Raw genomic sequence first — 13,403 nt, 5'->3', positions numbered from 1 at the left:
AACAGAACACTGGTCAGGGTCCCAAGGCTCCTAACATGGACCCGTGTTGGTTTGAGTAAAGCAAGGCCCTACCTACCCTGCCTCCTTGAGGAAATCGGATGAAAGGTGCCTTCCCTGAACCTTGCTGTTTCCTCTGTTTGCCGTGACACCCTCACGCTCTGGGTCCCCTGGGCCCTCCTGCCACACCCACGCACTGGTCCAGCCTCCAGCATCTGCTCCAGTCCTTGGAGGGTCTTGGTTCCCTTTCTTCTCAGCTGCCCCAACTCTGTGCTTCTGAGCCCAGGGATGTGAACCCCTTCAAAACAACACCTTGTTCTGGCACATTCTGCCACTGCCTTCCAGAGATTTAAATGATGGTCTGTGTGCACATTTACCTGCGCTTATAGCTTCTCAGACCACTGGTTCCCTCCCCTGTTAGGACTGTGGCCTTTCTTTCTGGCATAATTAAATTTCTTTTTCTGTTGGCTTCAGTGGAGTAACATGGGGGTCTCATGTTCAAGGAGGACCCCTCGCCCACTTTTAAAGCCAAGGGCTGTGTCTGTTACTGCACAAACTCCCTCCCCTGCGTGTCAGACCCAGCATGACCCATTGGTTATGGCCAGATGTCCTAGGCAGGAGTTTGTTGGGCACTTTGGGGCCTCACGTGCACTCCCAGGGTGCACTTCTCCTCTCCCCTATCCCTCGCTGTGGGAAAATGTATGCTTAAAAAAAAAAAAAAAAAAAAAAGCCAGGACGAGACCTTTGAAGACAGTCTTTTTGAAGGAGGAAGAACATGATGGTTGAGCCCTCACTGTGTTCCAAATCTTCAAAAGCCAGGATCCCCTCCACCCAAAGCCCTCCCTGGGCAGATTGCAAATAAGCCCTGCCATCCAGCCCCTGCTTCTCTTGGAATCCCATCTGCTTGTGGGATCAGAACCCTGCTCCCCCCATGCCTCTGGCTGCACACCCCTGGTACCCGCTGGCTTGCTGGTCTGCTTTAGTACTCGGCCGCCTCCTGTTGTTGCTGCCTGAAAGTCATCTGATCAGGCCGCCGGCTGTAGACCTTCATGGTGCAGATGCTTGCTTGCAACCCCTTCCAGCCACCGGCCTTGGAAGTCAGCCCTGCCTGTGACCACAGTGTGGCCAGAGTCTCTGGTGGCCCTTGCCCAGCAATAGTGACCACACAGTGACTTCTGCATCCTCCGGGGAGGTGTGGCAAGAAAGGCCAGCTCTTTAGGGTTCCCTGTCCAGCCTCTGAGACCCTCTGGGCTGCCGGCATGGGAGGTCCTGCCTGGCTGGTGTGTGGCCTTGGGTAGGTGTGCCTTCCCCCACCCCCACCTCCTCTGTGCAGTAAGACTGCAAGTGCTCCCTTGTGCGGAGCTGGATTAGGCAGAGCGAGCATCCTTCACGTCTGCTCCGAGTCTCCTCTGAGTCTTTCTCATCCTCAGACCTCACTACTCCCAGTAAACCTTTAGTGGGGCCTTAGAATGAAACGATGCCCCTGTCCCCCAACCCCAAACAAGCCTCTTGCATTTCCCGTTTTCTCTTCTACTGGGGTGAGTGTGAAGTGAGCAAGAAACAGACCCCAATTCGATGTCAGGTGACTCTGCTCATGTCGTCTTCAGGGCATCAAGCCAGCCAGCTTTGAGAAGGTGCACGATCCTGAAATCAAGGAGATTATTGGGGAGTGTATCTGCAAAAACAAGGAGGAAAGGTGAGTTCCCAGGCAGCACTGTATCTGGGCTGTTGCTCTGCCTGAAATCACATCCCAAGAGAAGGCGAGGGTTGGGAGACAGGCCACTTCAGGCCACAGACGTACTGGGTCCCAACAAGCCCGCTGGGCAGTTGGAGGGCAGCCCCCTGCCTGACTTCTGCTGTCTGGAACATGCTCCCTGGCTTTGGATGCTGTCCTAGAGTCCCCATCCCCTTTACTGGCTGCTTTCTCACCCACCCAGCCTGGAGTGTGGGGGCTACTGAGGCCTTATCCTGCCCTTGTTGCTTTTTTTCTGTGTTGTCCCTGGCAAGCCTATCCATCCCCCCAGTCTGGAGGACACCCCCATGCCAGGGTTCCCGTCGAGCCTCATCCTGCCCCTCTCTCTCAACTCCAGGCTGCGTCTTTCATGCACCTGTTGTCTGACCCATTTCAAAGTCCCACATTCAAGTCAGAGCCCTCCAGATGCCCCCGGACCAGCTCCCTCCTCAGATCAAGGCCCTTCCTTCCTCAGCTGGTCAGCCAGGAAGCTGGGTGTGTGTTCTGAGCCTTCCTCCGTCCTTCCTTCTTTCCTCCCCCCTCTCTCTTTCCTCTTTCCCTCCCTCTCTCTCCTCGCTGCTCCTTTCTCCCTCTGTCTCTCCTTTCTTTCCTCCCTCCTTACTCTCTCTCTCTTACCCACTCCTTCTTACCTTCCTTCCTTCCCTCCCGTCAACCCTCCATCCCTCCTCCCTTCCTCCTTTCTCCCATCTCCCTCTCCCCGCTTCCCCCTCCCCTGCCCCTTTATCCTGCCCATTTCCCACCTTCCCCATTCCTCCATGTCTCCCCTTAATACCTCTTCCTCATGGCAACCCACTCCAGTATTCTTGCCTGGAGAATCCTGTGGACAGAGGAACCTGGAGGGCTGCTCTCCTTAGGGTTGCACAGAGTCAGACACGACTGAAGCGACTTAGCATGCATGCATGCGTTGGAGAAGGAAATGGCAACCCACTCCAATATTCTTGCCTGGAGAATCCCAGGGACGGGGGAGCCTGGTGGGCTGCCGTCTATGGGGTTGCACAGAGTCGGACATGACTGAAGCGACTTAGCAGCAGCAGCAGCAGCACCCCCTCATATTCTGTCTCTGCTCTTGCACAGCCAGCCCGTGCCCCTTCCCCATGTTACTGCTCCTAACATTGACCACTGTTCTTTCTGTCATCTTTCATGTGGGGGCCTGTCCTGATCTCTCAGGCCTGTCCTGATCTCCTGAGTCTTCTCTTTTGCCCCCTGCACATTATCATGTTTTGTTTCTTAAAGAGAAAATACTAAAGAACTGGGAACTATAGCTCACATCAGAAAAGTACAGAAACCACCTCCCAGATCAGGACAGAACCCCCCAGGGACTGTGACCTCTGCGCCCCTAGGGGCCCTGACTTCCGTGCTTCCCCAGGGTCCCCACAGGCATTTGTCAGCCTGTGTGAGGGTTGCTCACCCTTCCCTCCCCTTTTCATACATGGTGGCTCTCCAGGTGGCATGGTTCCACCACCTGTGGGATGTGTTGCCCTCAGTAGAATTGGTGATGGGCCACTGGAACTCAGAACCCACAGTGACCACAGAGAGGAAGCTGGGAGGGAGCCAGGCCCTGGACAGCACTGGGATCTGTTTGTGCCAGAGATCAGAAATTAGGCAAGCATTTAGGGATGTGGATTTGGGCGGCAGAGTGGTTAGCAGGGCAACACGCCACACCACACCCCCCCATTCCCGTCCTCGGGAGCCTCCAAAATTATCCCTGCTTCTTGGAGGTCAGGGTCCCTCGGGTGGTGAGCTGGGGAGGTTGAGGCTTGCCTCGTCCAGGTCCAGTTCAGTTTTACCTGGATCCACGGTATCCTATGACAGCTGAGAGCTCCCCAGCATCTCAGCAGGCTTTGTCTGGACAGTGCAGAGCCTGATTTAAAAATTCTTTTCTGAATTACCCAAATCTCTTAATAATGGAGATTTTTTTTTTATAATGAGAGAAAAAAAAAGGTCTTAATAGTATGTAGTTAGATGTGTTCAGGTAGCAGGTTTTTCCTCTTCCCCTGAGAGTTAGGGAATGCAGATGTACTGTTTTGTGCTGCCCTCGGGGACAGAAATGCCCAGTGAGTGGTATGATCAGAGGACTTTCCCGGGCGGGGGGTGGGGGGGTGCTGGGCAGGTACAGGACCCTTTCAGCTGGTATGCCCGTGCCCTGCCTGACAGCTGCCTCCTTCCCAGGTATGAGATCAAGGACCTGCTCAGCCACGCCTTCTTCGCGGAGGACACAGGTGTGAGGGTGGAGCTGGCAGAGGAGGATCATGGCAGGAAGTCCACCATTGCCCTGCGGCTCTGGGTTGAGGACCCTAAGAAACTGAAGGGCAAGCCCAAGGACAATGGGGCCATAGAGTTCACCTTCGACCTGGAGAGGGAGACGCCAGATGACGTGGCACAGGAAATGGTAATGTGTGCTTGTTCCTTGGCAAATCTGGGTGCGTGCCTTGCACGTGTGTGGTTTCCAAACATTAGAACGAAGTCAGGAAAGGAGCATGGTCCCTTAGTGGGTGTGCAGTTTTGTGAACAAGGATCCCCATTTGTTGAGTGCAGCCGTGAAGGACAGCATAGGTCAGAATCACAGTGCTGCACTATAGGACATCACCTTGGAAATGGTGCAGTGAAAGGATATTGTGGACCAGTGCAGTGATGCCCCTGGGGACTTCAGCATATTAGGAAGAGCCCTGTTTTGACCAGATTCTTGCTAACTTTGAACAGATGTAGGCCTTTGAGTTTTGATCTTTATTTCACTTTGTTTCTGAGGTGCATTGTGGTCTGAAGAGCCTGGCGAGAGCAGGCTTATAGAGATGCTTCATATCACGGGGAGAAAGAGTATATGTGAGAAATAAATTAGACACTAATTTTTACTAGAAAATCTGAGCAAATGTAAAAATCTACATGTTTATTGCAGTAGAGTGAGTACTTGGCTGCACCTGTCATAACCACAGAAGTGCATGTCCTCTTTTTAAAAAAATACTGTGTCATTGAAAACAGCACATCTTTCAGAAATGCAGTAAGTCACACAAAGGTGTGGCTGATGTTTTCTTTACAAGTGGATTCCCTGAACCCCAGTAGGCTTTTTTTTGAATCAATAAAATGTATTTAAAAAAATTGAAGTATAGTTGATTTACAATGCACAGGTGTACAGCAAAGTGATTCAAATATATGTTTGTGTATTTTTATGTATATGTGTATATATCTTCTTTTTTAGATTCTTTTTAGTATAGGTTTTTACAACATATTGAATATACTTTTCTGTGCTCTATAGTAGGTCCTATTTTTTACCTGTTTTGTATATAGTAGTGTGTTTCTGTTAACCCCAAATTCCTAATTTAACTTTGCCTTCTGTTACCCTTTGGTGACCGTAAATTTGTTTTCTGTGTCTGTGAGTCTATTTCTGTTTTGTGAATAAGTTCATTTGTATCCTTTTTTAAGATTCCACATATTAATGATATTGCATGATGTTTATATCTGTCTTTACTTCACTGTCTTTACTTCACTTAGTATGGTAATCTCTAGGTCCATCCATGTTGCTGCAGTTGATGTCATTTCATTCTTTTTTATGGCTGAGTAATATTCCCTGGTAGCTCAGTTGGTAAAGAATCTGCCTGTAGTACAGGAGACCCCGGTTTGATTCCTGGGTTGGGAAGATCTGCTGGGACAGGCTACCCACTCCAGTATTTTGGCCTGGAGAATTCCATTGACTGTATAGTCCGTGGGGTCGCAAAGAGTCGGACACGACTGAGCGGCTTTCACTTTTCCAACATTCCTTTTATTTAAGGAATGTTCCTTTATATGTGCAGTATCATGTCTTCATTCACCCGTCCATGGACATTTAGGTTGCTTCCATGTCTTGGCTGTTGTAAATAGTGCACTGTGAACACTGGGGTGCATGTATTTTTTTCAAAATTGAGTGTTTGTCTTTTCCAGTTATATGCCTAGGAGTGGGATTGCTGGATCATATTGTAACTCTATTTCTTAAGCAACCTTCATACTATTCTCCAAACTGGCTGCATCAATTTACATTCCCCCCAACAGTGTAGGAGGGTTCCCTTTTCTCCATATCCTTGCCAGCAAATGCAATTATTTGCAGACTTTTGAAGATGACCCATCTGACAAGTGTGAGGGGATACCTTATTGTAGTTTTGATTTGCCCTTCTTGAATAATTAGCAATGTTGAGCATCTTTTCCTGTACCCGTCGGCCATCTGTATGTCTTCTTTGGACAGGTGTCTAGTTAGGTCTTCTGCCCATTTATTTTTATTGGGCTTCATATATATATATATATATGTTCAGTTCAGTCGCTCAGTCATGTCTGACTCTTTGTGACCCCATGGACTGCAGCATGCCAGTCTTCCCTGTCCATCACCAAGTCACAGAGCTTACTCAAACTCACATCCATTGGGTCAGTGATCCCATCCAACCATCTCCCCCTCTGTCGTCCCTTTTTCCTTCCTCCTTCAATCTTTCCCAGCATCAGGGTTTTTTCCAGTGAGTCAGTTCTTCACATCAAGTGGCCAAAGTATTAGAGTTTCAGCTTCAGCATCACTCCTTTCAGTGAATATTTGGTTTATATATATATATATTTAGTTTATATATATATATATATATATAGAGAGAGAGAGAGAGAGAGAAAGCTATATGAACTGTTTGCATATTTTGGATATTAATCTGTTTTCAGTTGCATCATTTGCAAATATTTTACTTCATTCATTTTTGTTTTGTTTTGTTTATAGTTTCCTTTGCTGTGCAAAGACTTTTAAGCTTAGTTAGGTCCTATTTATTTTTGCTTTTATTTTCAGTACTCTAAAAGACAGATCCAAAGAAAATATTGCTGCAATTTTTGTCCAAGAGTGTTCTGCCTGTATTTTCCTCTAATTTTATTATATCTAGTCTTACACTGAGGTCTTCAATCCATTTTTAGTTTATTTTTGTATGTGATGTTAGAGGATGTTCTAATTTCATTCGTTTACATGTAGCTGTCCAGTTTTCCCAGTACCACATATTGTCTTTTCTCCAATGTATATGCCTGCCTCTTTGGGGGGTAGATTAATTGACCATAAGTGTATGGGTTTATTTGGGGGCTTTCTATCCTATTCCATTGGTCTGTATTTCTGTTTTCATGCCAGTACCATGCTGTTTTGACAATTGTAGCTTTGTAGTATAGTCACAATTTGTAGTATAGTCACAAGTCAGGGAGCATGATCCCTCTAACTCTGTTCTTCTTTCTCAGGATTATTTTGGCTATTTGGGGTCTTTTGTGGTTCCATACACACTGTAAAATTGTTTTGTTCTAGTTCTGTTAATAAGGCCACTGGTAGTTTGGTAGGAGAGGACCCTGGTATGGCCCTGGAAGGTGGGCTACAAGGGTTGGAGGGGAGACTGCCTTCATAGGCTCTTGTGGGCAGCATATCTTTGGGAGCAGCCTGTGCTGACCACTGGACCATGGAACTCTGGTCAGATGAGGAAGCTGAGGCTGGCCATGCCATGTAAGGTGTGGGAGTCACAAACCAAGGGGACCTCGGGGGACAGGGCACACGTCAGGTGAGGGGTCCATGGAGCTTGGTTTAGGTGGTTGCAGCAGGCTGGTGCATGACAGGAGTGGGAGGTGCATGGCCACCCAGGACCGTGCCCTGCACTTGACAGCAGCCGGTGCCTCTGCTGGTGTGTGTGGAGGGTATGACGTCCTGCTGATGGCATGGAGCCCATGTCAGGACTCCTTCCCAGCTGCTGGTCACATTCCTGGACTTAGAAACAGACACCTCTGCTATAATCGGATTTGATAGAATTGTCTAGCTCCGTGGCTTCCCGGAGTATCTTTCTATGACCTTGCATAGTGCTGTTGAATTGCTGCGTATTTGCTGAGAGTTGCATTAGGTTAATTACCAGCTTATCTATTTTAGTATAGTAGTTTGTATCTGTTAATCTCGAGACCTCATTTGTCCCTCCCCCTCCCTTTCTCCTTTAGTAACCATAGTTTGTTTTTCATGTCTGTGAATCTATTCTGTTTTTTATATATCAATAGATTCATTATTTTTTAGATTCCACATTAAAAAAGTTAAAAAAAAGGAAAAAAGAATTACCAGCCCATCAGTCCTATGAATTCAGGACCTTTCTTTTCCATACTGTGACATTTGTCAGTCCATGTTTTCTGCTGAACTTTAAAGCATAAACATAAGTAGCAATCAAGGTCGTGTGTAGGCTGGTATCCTGTGAGCTGAGATTCATGAGGGTGAGTTGCATTTGGTGAGCATCCTGGAGGGACCATGGAGATTGGGAGTACCTGGCCTGCAGCTCTAGCTGTCCCAGTGTTAAGAGGATGGGAGGCAGGCCGAGGGCTGGGACAGCCCTGCTTGGAGATGAGGTAGGTCCCTGGGCGGCCTTGAAGGCTTGTGTCTTCGACGTGCAGGCACCTCAGAAAGCACAGGTGATGAACAGTGTTCTCATTCCCCCGTGAACACTGCATAGCAGCGGTATGAGAATGACAAGGGACACAGATTCACGTGGTGGCATGTCTGGAGGCACCTGGGACCCAGACAGCTGGAGCCATCTGTGTCTCAGATACACCAGCTACGTCCTGCAGCTCTGGCTCCGTTCTTGGTTTGTTCCAGACACTCTTCAATTATAGGACGACTGTGCCCAAACATGGTCTGGACCCCTTCCTAGGACATGCCTACCTTCCTGAGAGGACTCATCCCTCCTATGGCTCAACATAGAGAACGCCCATGGCTCCCAGGCCCTTGGGTGTATGCCTGTGCCTACAGCGGTGGCCCTGTCTTCACCAAGTCTCTAGCACCTGCCTGGACTCATGGGCAGGAGGTGTCTCTGAGAGTTCACAGCACAGACCTTGGGCCCAGCTCCTGCCCCTTTCCGCTCCTGTGTTTCCTTTAAAAGCACTTTTTCATGGGCACACCCCCATGTTGTATGGCATCCGTGTAGAGGGCGGCACATCTTTGTGTTCAGTTAAGGAATAATAAAAACCAGCACACACCCAGCACTCTGTTAAGAATCAGAATGAGCCCAGAGCCCCGGGTGCCTGTGATGAGCTGAAAGTGGCCGCATTTGCACAGTGGGGTCTTCCTCCTGTGTGAATGCCCCGGTTGTTGCTTGTTGCTACTCCTGTCTCCTGGCTGGGCCTTGTAGGTCAGTGCTGGTGCTGCAGCCCTTGGTGAGGGTCTAACTCCCCTCCCTTCCCTTTCCCTCCCCTCCCTTCCCCACACATCTGTAATCACCAGACCCAAAACTGGGGTCTGAGGCTCTCCTTCCTGGGGTCCTGATGGTAGCTGCCTGAGCCTCTCCTGGGCTGTCCCTGAAGACAGCCTGAGTTGAGGAGACTTCCAGAAACCCCAGCCTCCTGGCAGCTCTGCTGGGTGGTCACTTGCCGACAGCTTTAACCCAACACAGTTTTAGGACCTGGTCCCCATTCTGGGCTGCCCTGTTGTTAACGCCTGAGATTAGCGAGCGTTAAGTTTTTGAAGATGATGAGGCTGCTTTCCTGAGGCTGCTGGGGGTGGGAGGAGGCTGATGGGATAGGTTTCTCTTCTCCCTCTATCATCACCTTCCAGCAGGTCCTGTGGGGAACATGGGAGGTGGGGGGCACTGGGGATGGGGAGAGGATGCTGTGAGGTGGCCCAGGTGGATGTGGATCAGAACAAAGATGCCCCCATGGCCGAGAGAAGGGTAAGTTCTTTAGGGACCTGGGCTGGCTTTGATCTGGAAGTGACCCCTTGTGTAGACCCCCCCAAGGGTGGGAGGGGAGGGGGCTTGGAGCCTAGCCCAGGATTCTTGTGTCAGTGGTACCAGCCCTTCCACCTTCACAGCTTCCAGCTAACAGGATGCCCCAGTGTGGCCAAATTCTCTCCTGATTGAGAAAAAATAGAAGGAACACTTCGGAGAGGATCACTAGGTGGTGACTGTGAAAATGGAGACGTAAGGAAAAATGGGTCATGGGCAGAAAATAGAAATGGCAGGCAGGCGTGTCTGTGGGATGCCTTCTTCTCAGCGGCCTCTGGTCAGGTTGGCCACCTGGGTAGCGCTGAGGGTGGGCGCTGAACCTGCTCGGCCTCTTCAGCGAGTCCCGGCCGTGGGCACAGCCCTGGTTGCACCTCCACCTCCTGGGCTGAGCCTGGTGGGAGCCTCAGGGTAGATGTCTGCACGGTTCATTCTGTCTGGTAGAGTTGTCTTCTGACAGGAGTCTTTTGAAGTGAACACAAACTTAGAGGGAAGTTGCAAATGCAGGACAGGTCCGTTCAAGATGACTCTGGACCCTGAATATATGCGTGTCTGTTTCCCACAGACGGGGACTTGCCTTACAGCTGCCTCAGCTGTCAGAATCCCGAGAGCAGCCCTGCCCCGCCACGGGGCTGGAGCTGTCCAGTGATGCCTTCATGGCAAGAGTGGCTTTATGGGAGAAGGTGATCCACAGGAGGGAAAGAAAGAAAGGGAGAAACAGAGAGACAGGCTGAGAGATGGAGAGGCAGAGGCAGAGAGGGCTGAGAGGCAGAGAGACAAACCGCATGTGTGTGGCAGTCCTTTGTGTAACCTTGTATCGGCAGCAAACCAAGTACTTCTGCCTCCACAGACCAGTTCTGCTTCTCCTGTGTGCATTAGTGGACGTGTCCTTCAAACCATCTCATGGTATCACTTTATTTTCGTGCTCAGAATGCCCCAGATTCAGCCAGCGGGAGGCCTTGGATGCTGGCTTGCGTGTTGTCCTGCTGTCTGTCATCTCCCCAGCATGTCCTCGATTTCAGGCACAGTGAGATGTCCGACTCCCCCCGCCCTCTCCCTGAGAGCCTGAACCTGCCGTCTCATGGGGAGTCCCTGCACCGTCACGGCAGCTGGGCTCCCGTTGTAGGCTGTCATGGCCCCAGGCCCACGCATTGGTTGTTTCAGAAGCACACTCTCCACCGTGTATTATGGATGCTCAGATCTGGTGTATTTATGTCTGTTGTACTTTGAAAACTGTGAGTTCACACCATTCCCATCCAGCCCCACAAGGTTTGTTCTTTTGTTTTCTCTCTTTTCACGTGGGGGATCCCACAGTGATGGTGAGGAGGCTGGCTTCTGCTGTCGCATGGTTTTGCCACAGGTATTCTCAGAGGGCACCATGATGTTTCCTAGAGATTGTTGACTCCTTTACAGATGGTCTCAAATGCTCTGTCGGGTGAATTGGGTTCAGAGTTTTGCTCGGCATGGGTACCCACCTTCCTGGTCTCTTGTTACTAAATGTACCTCTTTTCTCCAGCCTCTGTGGTTTCTCAGAGAATGCCCAGGACGACACTGAGGACAGTGTCGGCTGAGGCTCCTTGTACTTGTCCCTGAGCACACAGATGCAGCCAGGACCTCCTTCCTGCCCTTGGCCAGCCTGAGGGAGGGGCTCCGGGAAAGCCCTGGGGCCCAGCCAGCGGGAGTCTGCCCCGTGTTCTGGCCCTGCCAGAGGCAGATTGGGATCTCCCTTCCCCTCACACACCTGTATTGCCACAGACCCAGGAGCTGGATTATTGTAGGTTTAGATGGTCAGTCTCCCTGTGGATCTACAGTCAGTGGTGGGAAGATGTTTACTTCCGGGATGATGAGAGTGTCCATGACAGGGATGAGCTTGGTAAGCTTGGTTATGGGGGTGCGGGACCCTAGGAGGGGACTTGGGGCAGAGACTCCTCAGGCAGGAGGTGGCAGTGCAGGTGGCAGGGTCCCCTGGAAGTGGGGATGTGCAGCTGGAGCTGATCCCGGTGATGACATGGCGATTTCCTTTGCAGATTGAGTCAGGATTTTTCCATGAGAGTGACGTGAAGATTGTGGCCAAGTCCATCCGTGACCGTGTGGCACTGATCCAGTGGCGGCGAAAGAGGATCTGGCCAGCACTGCAGCCGCAGGAGCAGCGAGAGCTCGGCAGTCCTGACAAGGCCAGGGGCCCACCCACGCCCCTGCAGGTCCAGGTGACCTACCACTCGCAGGCCGGGCTGCCAGAGTCGGAGGAGCCCGAGGCCGACCAGCACCTCCTCACCCCCGCGCTGCCGGCCAGCGCCACCTCCCTGGCCTGTGAGTGCTGCCTCTCCAGGTGCCCCCTCCCCCTGCACCGCCCCTCCCTCTCACCCACCTGTGGGTACGAATGATTGGTGTGGGCAAGCATTTCTTCAGGGAGGGATTCCCCTGGGAGGCATCCCCATGTGGCAGAGAGATCTGTGACCAGAGGCTCCCTGAAGTCTGGCCTCCCAGGGCAGACTCAGAACTGAGCCAGCGGGGCTGGAGCTGACTCAGTTCAGCTACTTTTCCCCTCTGGAGGCTCTCAGCCCAGCCTCACAGGGCACTTGAGGGGCAATCCCTCTGCCCTGGATTCCCTGTCTGATGGAGGTGTCTGAGCTGCACGCTGTTGTTCTGAGGCTGCCAGTGGCTGCAGCCTCCAGTCTTGCTGTGGTCTTGGTTGTGAGTTTTACTGCTTGGATTATCCATCCCCAAGGTTACCTCCCTTCTGGTACTGTACTTGTGACCTTTAGTATGTTTCCCTGGGAATGCCACCAGTGGATTGGTGAGAATTACTTCATATCTGACTTCATCTCAGACCACTGGAAGGGAGAATCCACTGTCTTCTTGAAGTCTGAGTAGAAATTCAGCCTTTACCCTCAGTATCTTAAAAATTCAGCTGTGAGCCACGGATGGAGGATGTAGCCTTTTCTGTCTGTTCTGTGAATAAGCGTGGAGAGCTGAGCTGCCTGCCCAGGCCACGATTTTAGGTGTTTTTGTGTGGAAAGACCAAAATAGTCTGTTTATTTAATAGTTACATCCTTTCTTTATCAGTAGAATAGCTAAACATTCTTCAAAGTAGCCTGTTTAAATTCAAACCAGCAGCTGGCCATCACTTTAAGTTGCCAACTGTTTACTTTTCTCCTACCTGCTCAAGTTTGCTTTGGAGAATAGAATCATTACATCATTACTACACTTTATGATAAACCAAAAAATTAATTCATGAGTATAAACTTTTTGTAGGAAAAAGCTTTCCACACCTGGCATACCACTACACATTTTGAGAACGTAATTTTTGGTTGAGCAATTTTTAGGACAGGAACTAAGAAATCTCCTTTTGTTGAACTTTGCAGAGATGCAATCTGGGACCTAGAATAGGCTTTGCTGTGGTAAGACGTCGTGATACAGGCTTGACCTGCTGTATAGACGTGAATCGACAGATGGGTTTAGAGTGGACGTGTGTCTGCACACGGATCCGCTTCCTGATTAACTGACTAGGTGTGAGAAGTGTGCTTCATGTCACAGCCATAGTTCTCAAAAACATTTTTACCCATTTATTGTATTGGGTTGGCCTCAAGGTTTGCTTGGGTTTTTCCAGGACACCGTACAGAAAAGCCCAAACGAAGTTTATGGCCAACCCAATAATTTCTTTAAAGTAGATAATATAGTCACATTGTATAAAATTCAGAAACTCCAAGAGGATATACAGCAAAAGCCAGTTAATTTTCTTCCCTGGAGGTCGCTGATGTTAAACGTCTTTTAACTTTCACTTCCAGAGATTACAACTTCCAGACATCATCTGGACACATGCATGTGTACACACAGGCACCATGTCTCTCTGTAATTCACAGTCCAGCGTCCTGCGCATGCTCTTCTGCACCTTGCTGTGAGTCAGAGCAGAAAGCCTGTGCTCAGCCATCCCTCTGGCC

General features: G+C 50.1%; 1 protein-coding gene across 9 annotated transcripts in view; it reads left to right on the top strand.

Annotated features, from left to right (window-relative positions):
* WNK2 (WNK lysine deficient protein kinase 2) overlaps positions 1–13,403 on the top strand; it is a 142,768-nt gene that overhangs the window by 48,217 nt on the left and 81,148 nt on the right. For all 9 annotated transcript variants that reach the window (XM_070459444.1, XM_070459443.1, XM_070459440.1 and 6 more), the window contains exons 6-8: positions 1,605–1,693; positions 3,920–4,139; positions 11,490–11,772. In XM_070459444.1, the coding sequence (XP_070315545.1) occupies positions 1,605–1,693; positions 3,920–4,139; positions 11,490–11,772 (592 nt within the window). The remainder of the gene's footprint in view (positions 1–1,604; positions 1,694–3,919; positions 4,140–11,489; positions 11,773–13,403) is intronic.

Source organism: Odocoileus virginianus, chromosome 31 (assembly GCF_023699985.2).
Source record: "Odocoileus virginianus isolate 20LAN1187 ecotype Illinois chromosome 31, Ovbor_1.2, whole genome shotgun sequence".
Lineage (NCBI taxonomy): Eukaryota > Metazoa > Chordata > Mammalia > Artiodactyla > Cervidae > Odocoileus > Odocoileus virginianus.
This window is presented reverse-complemented; position numbering and strand designations above follow the sequence as displayed.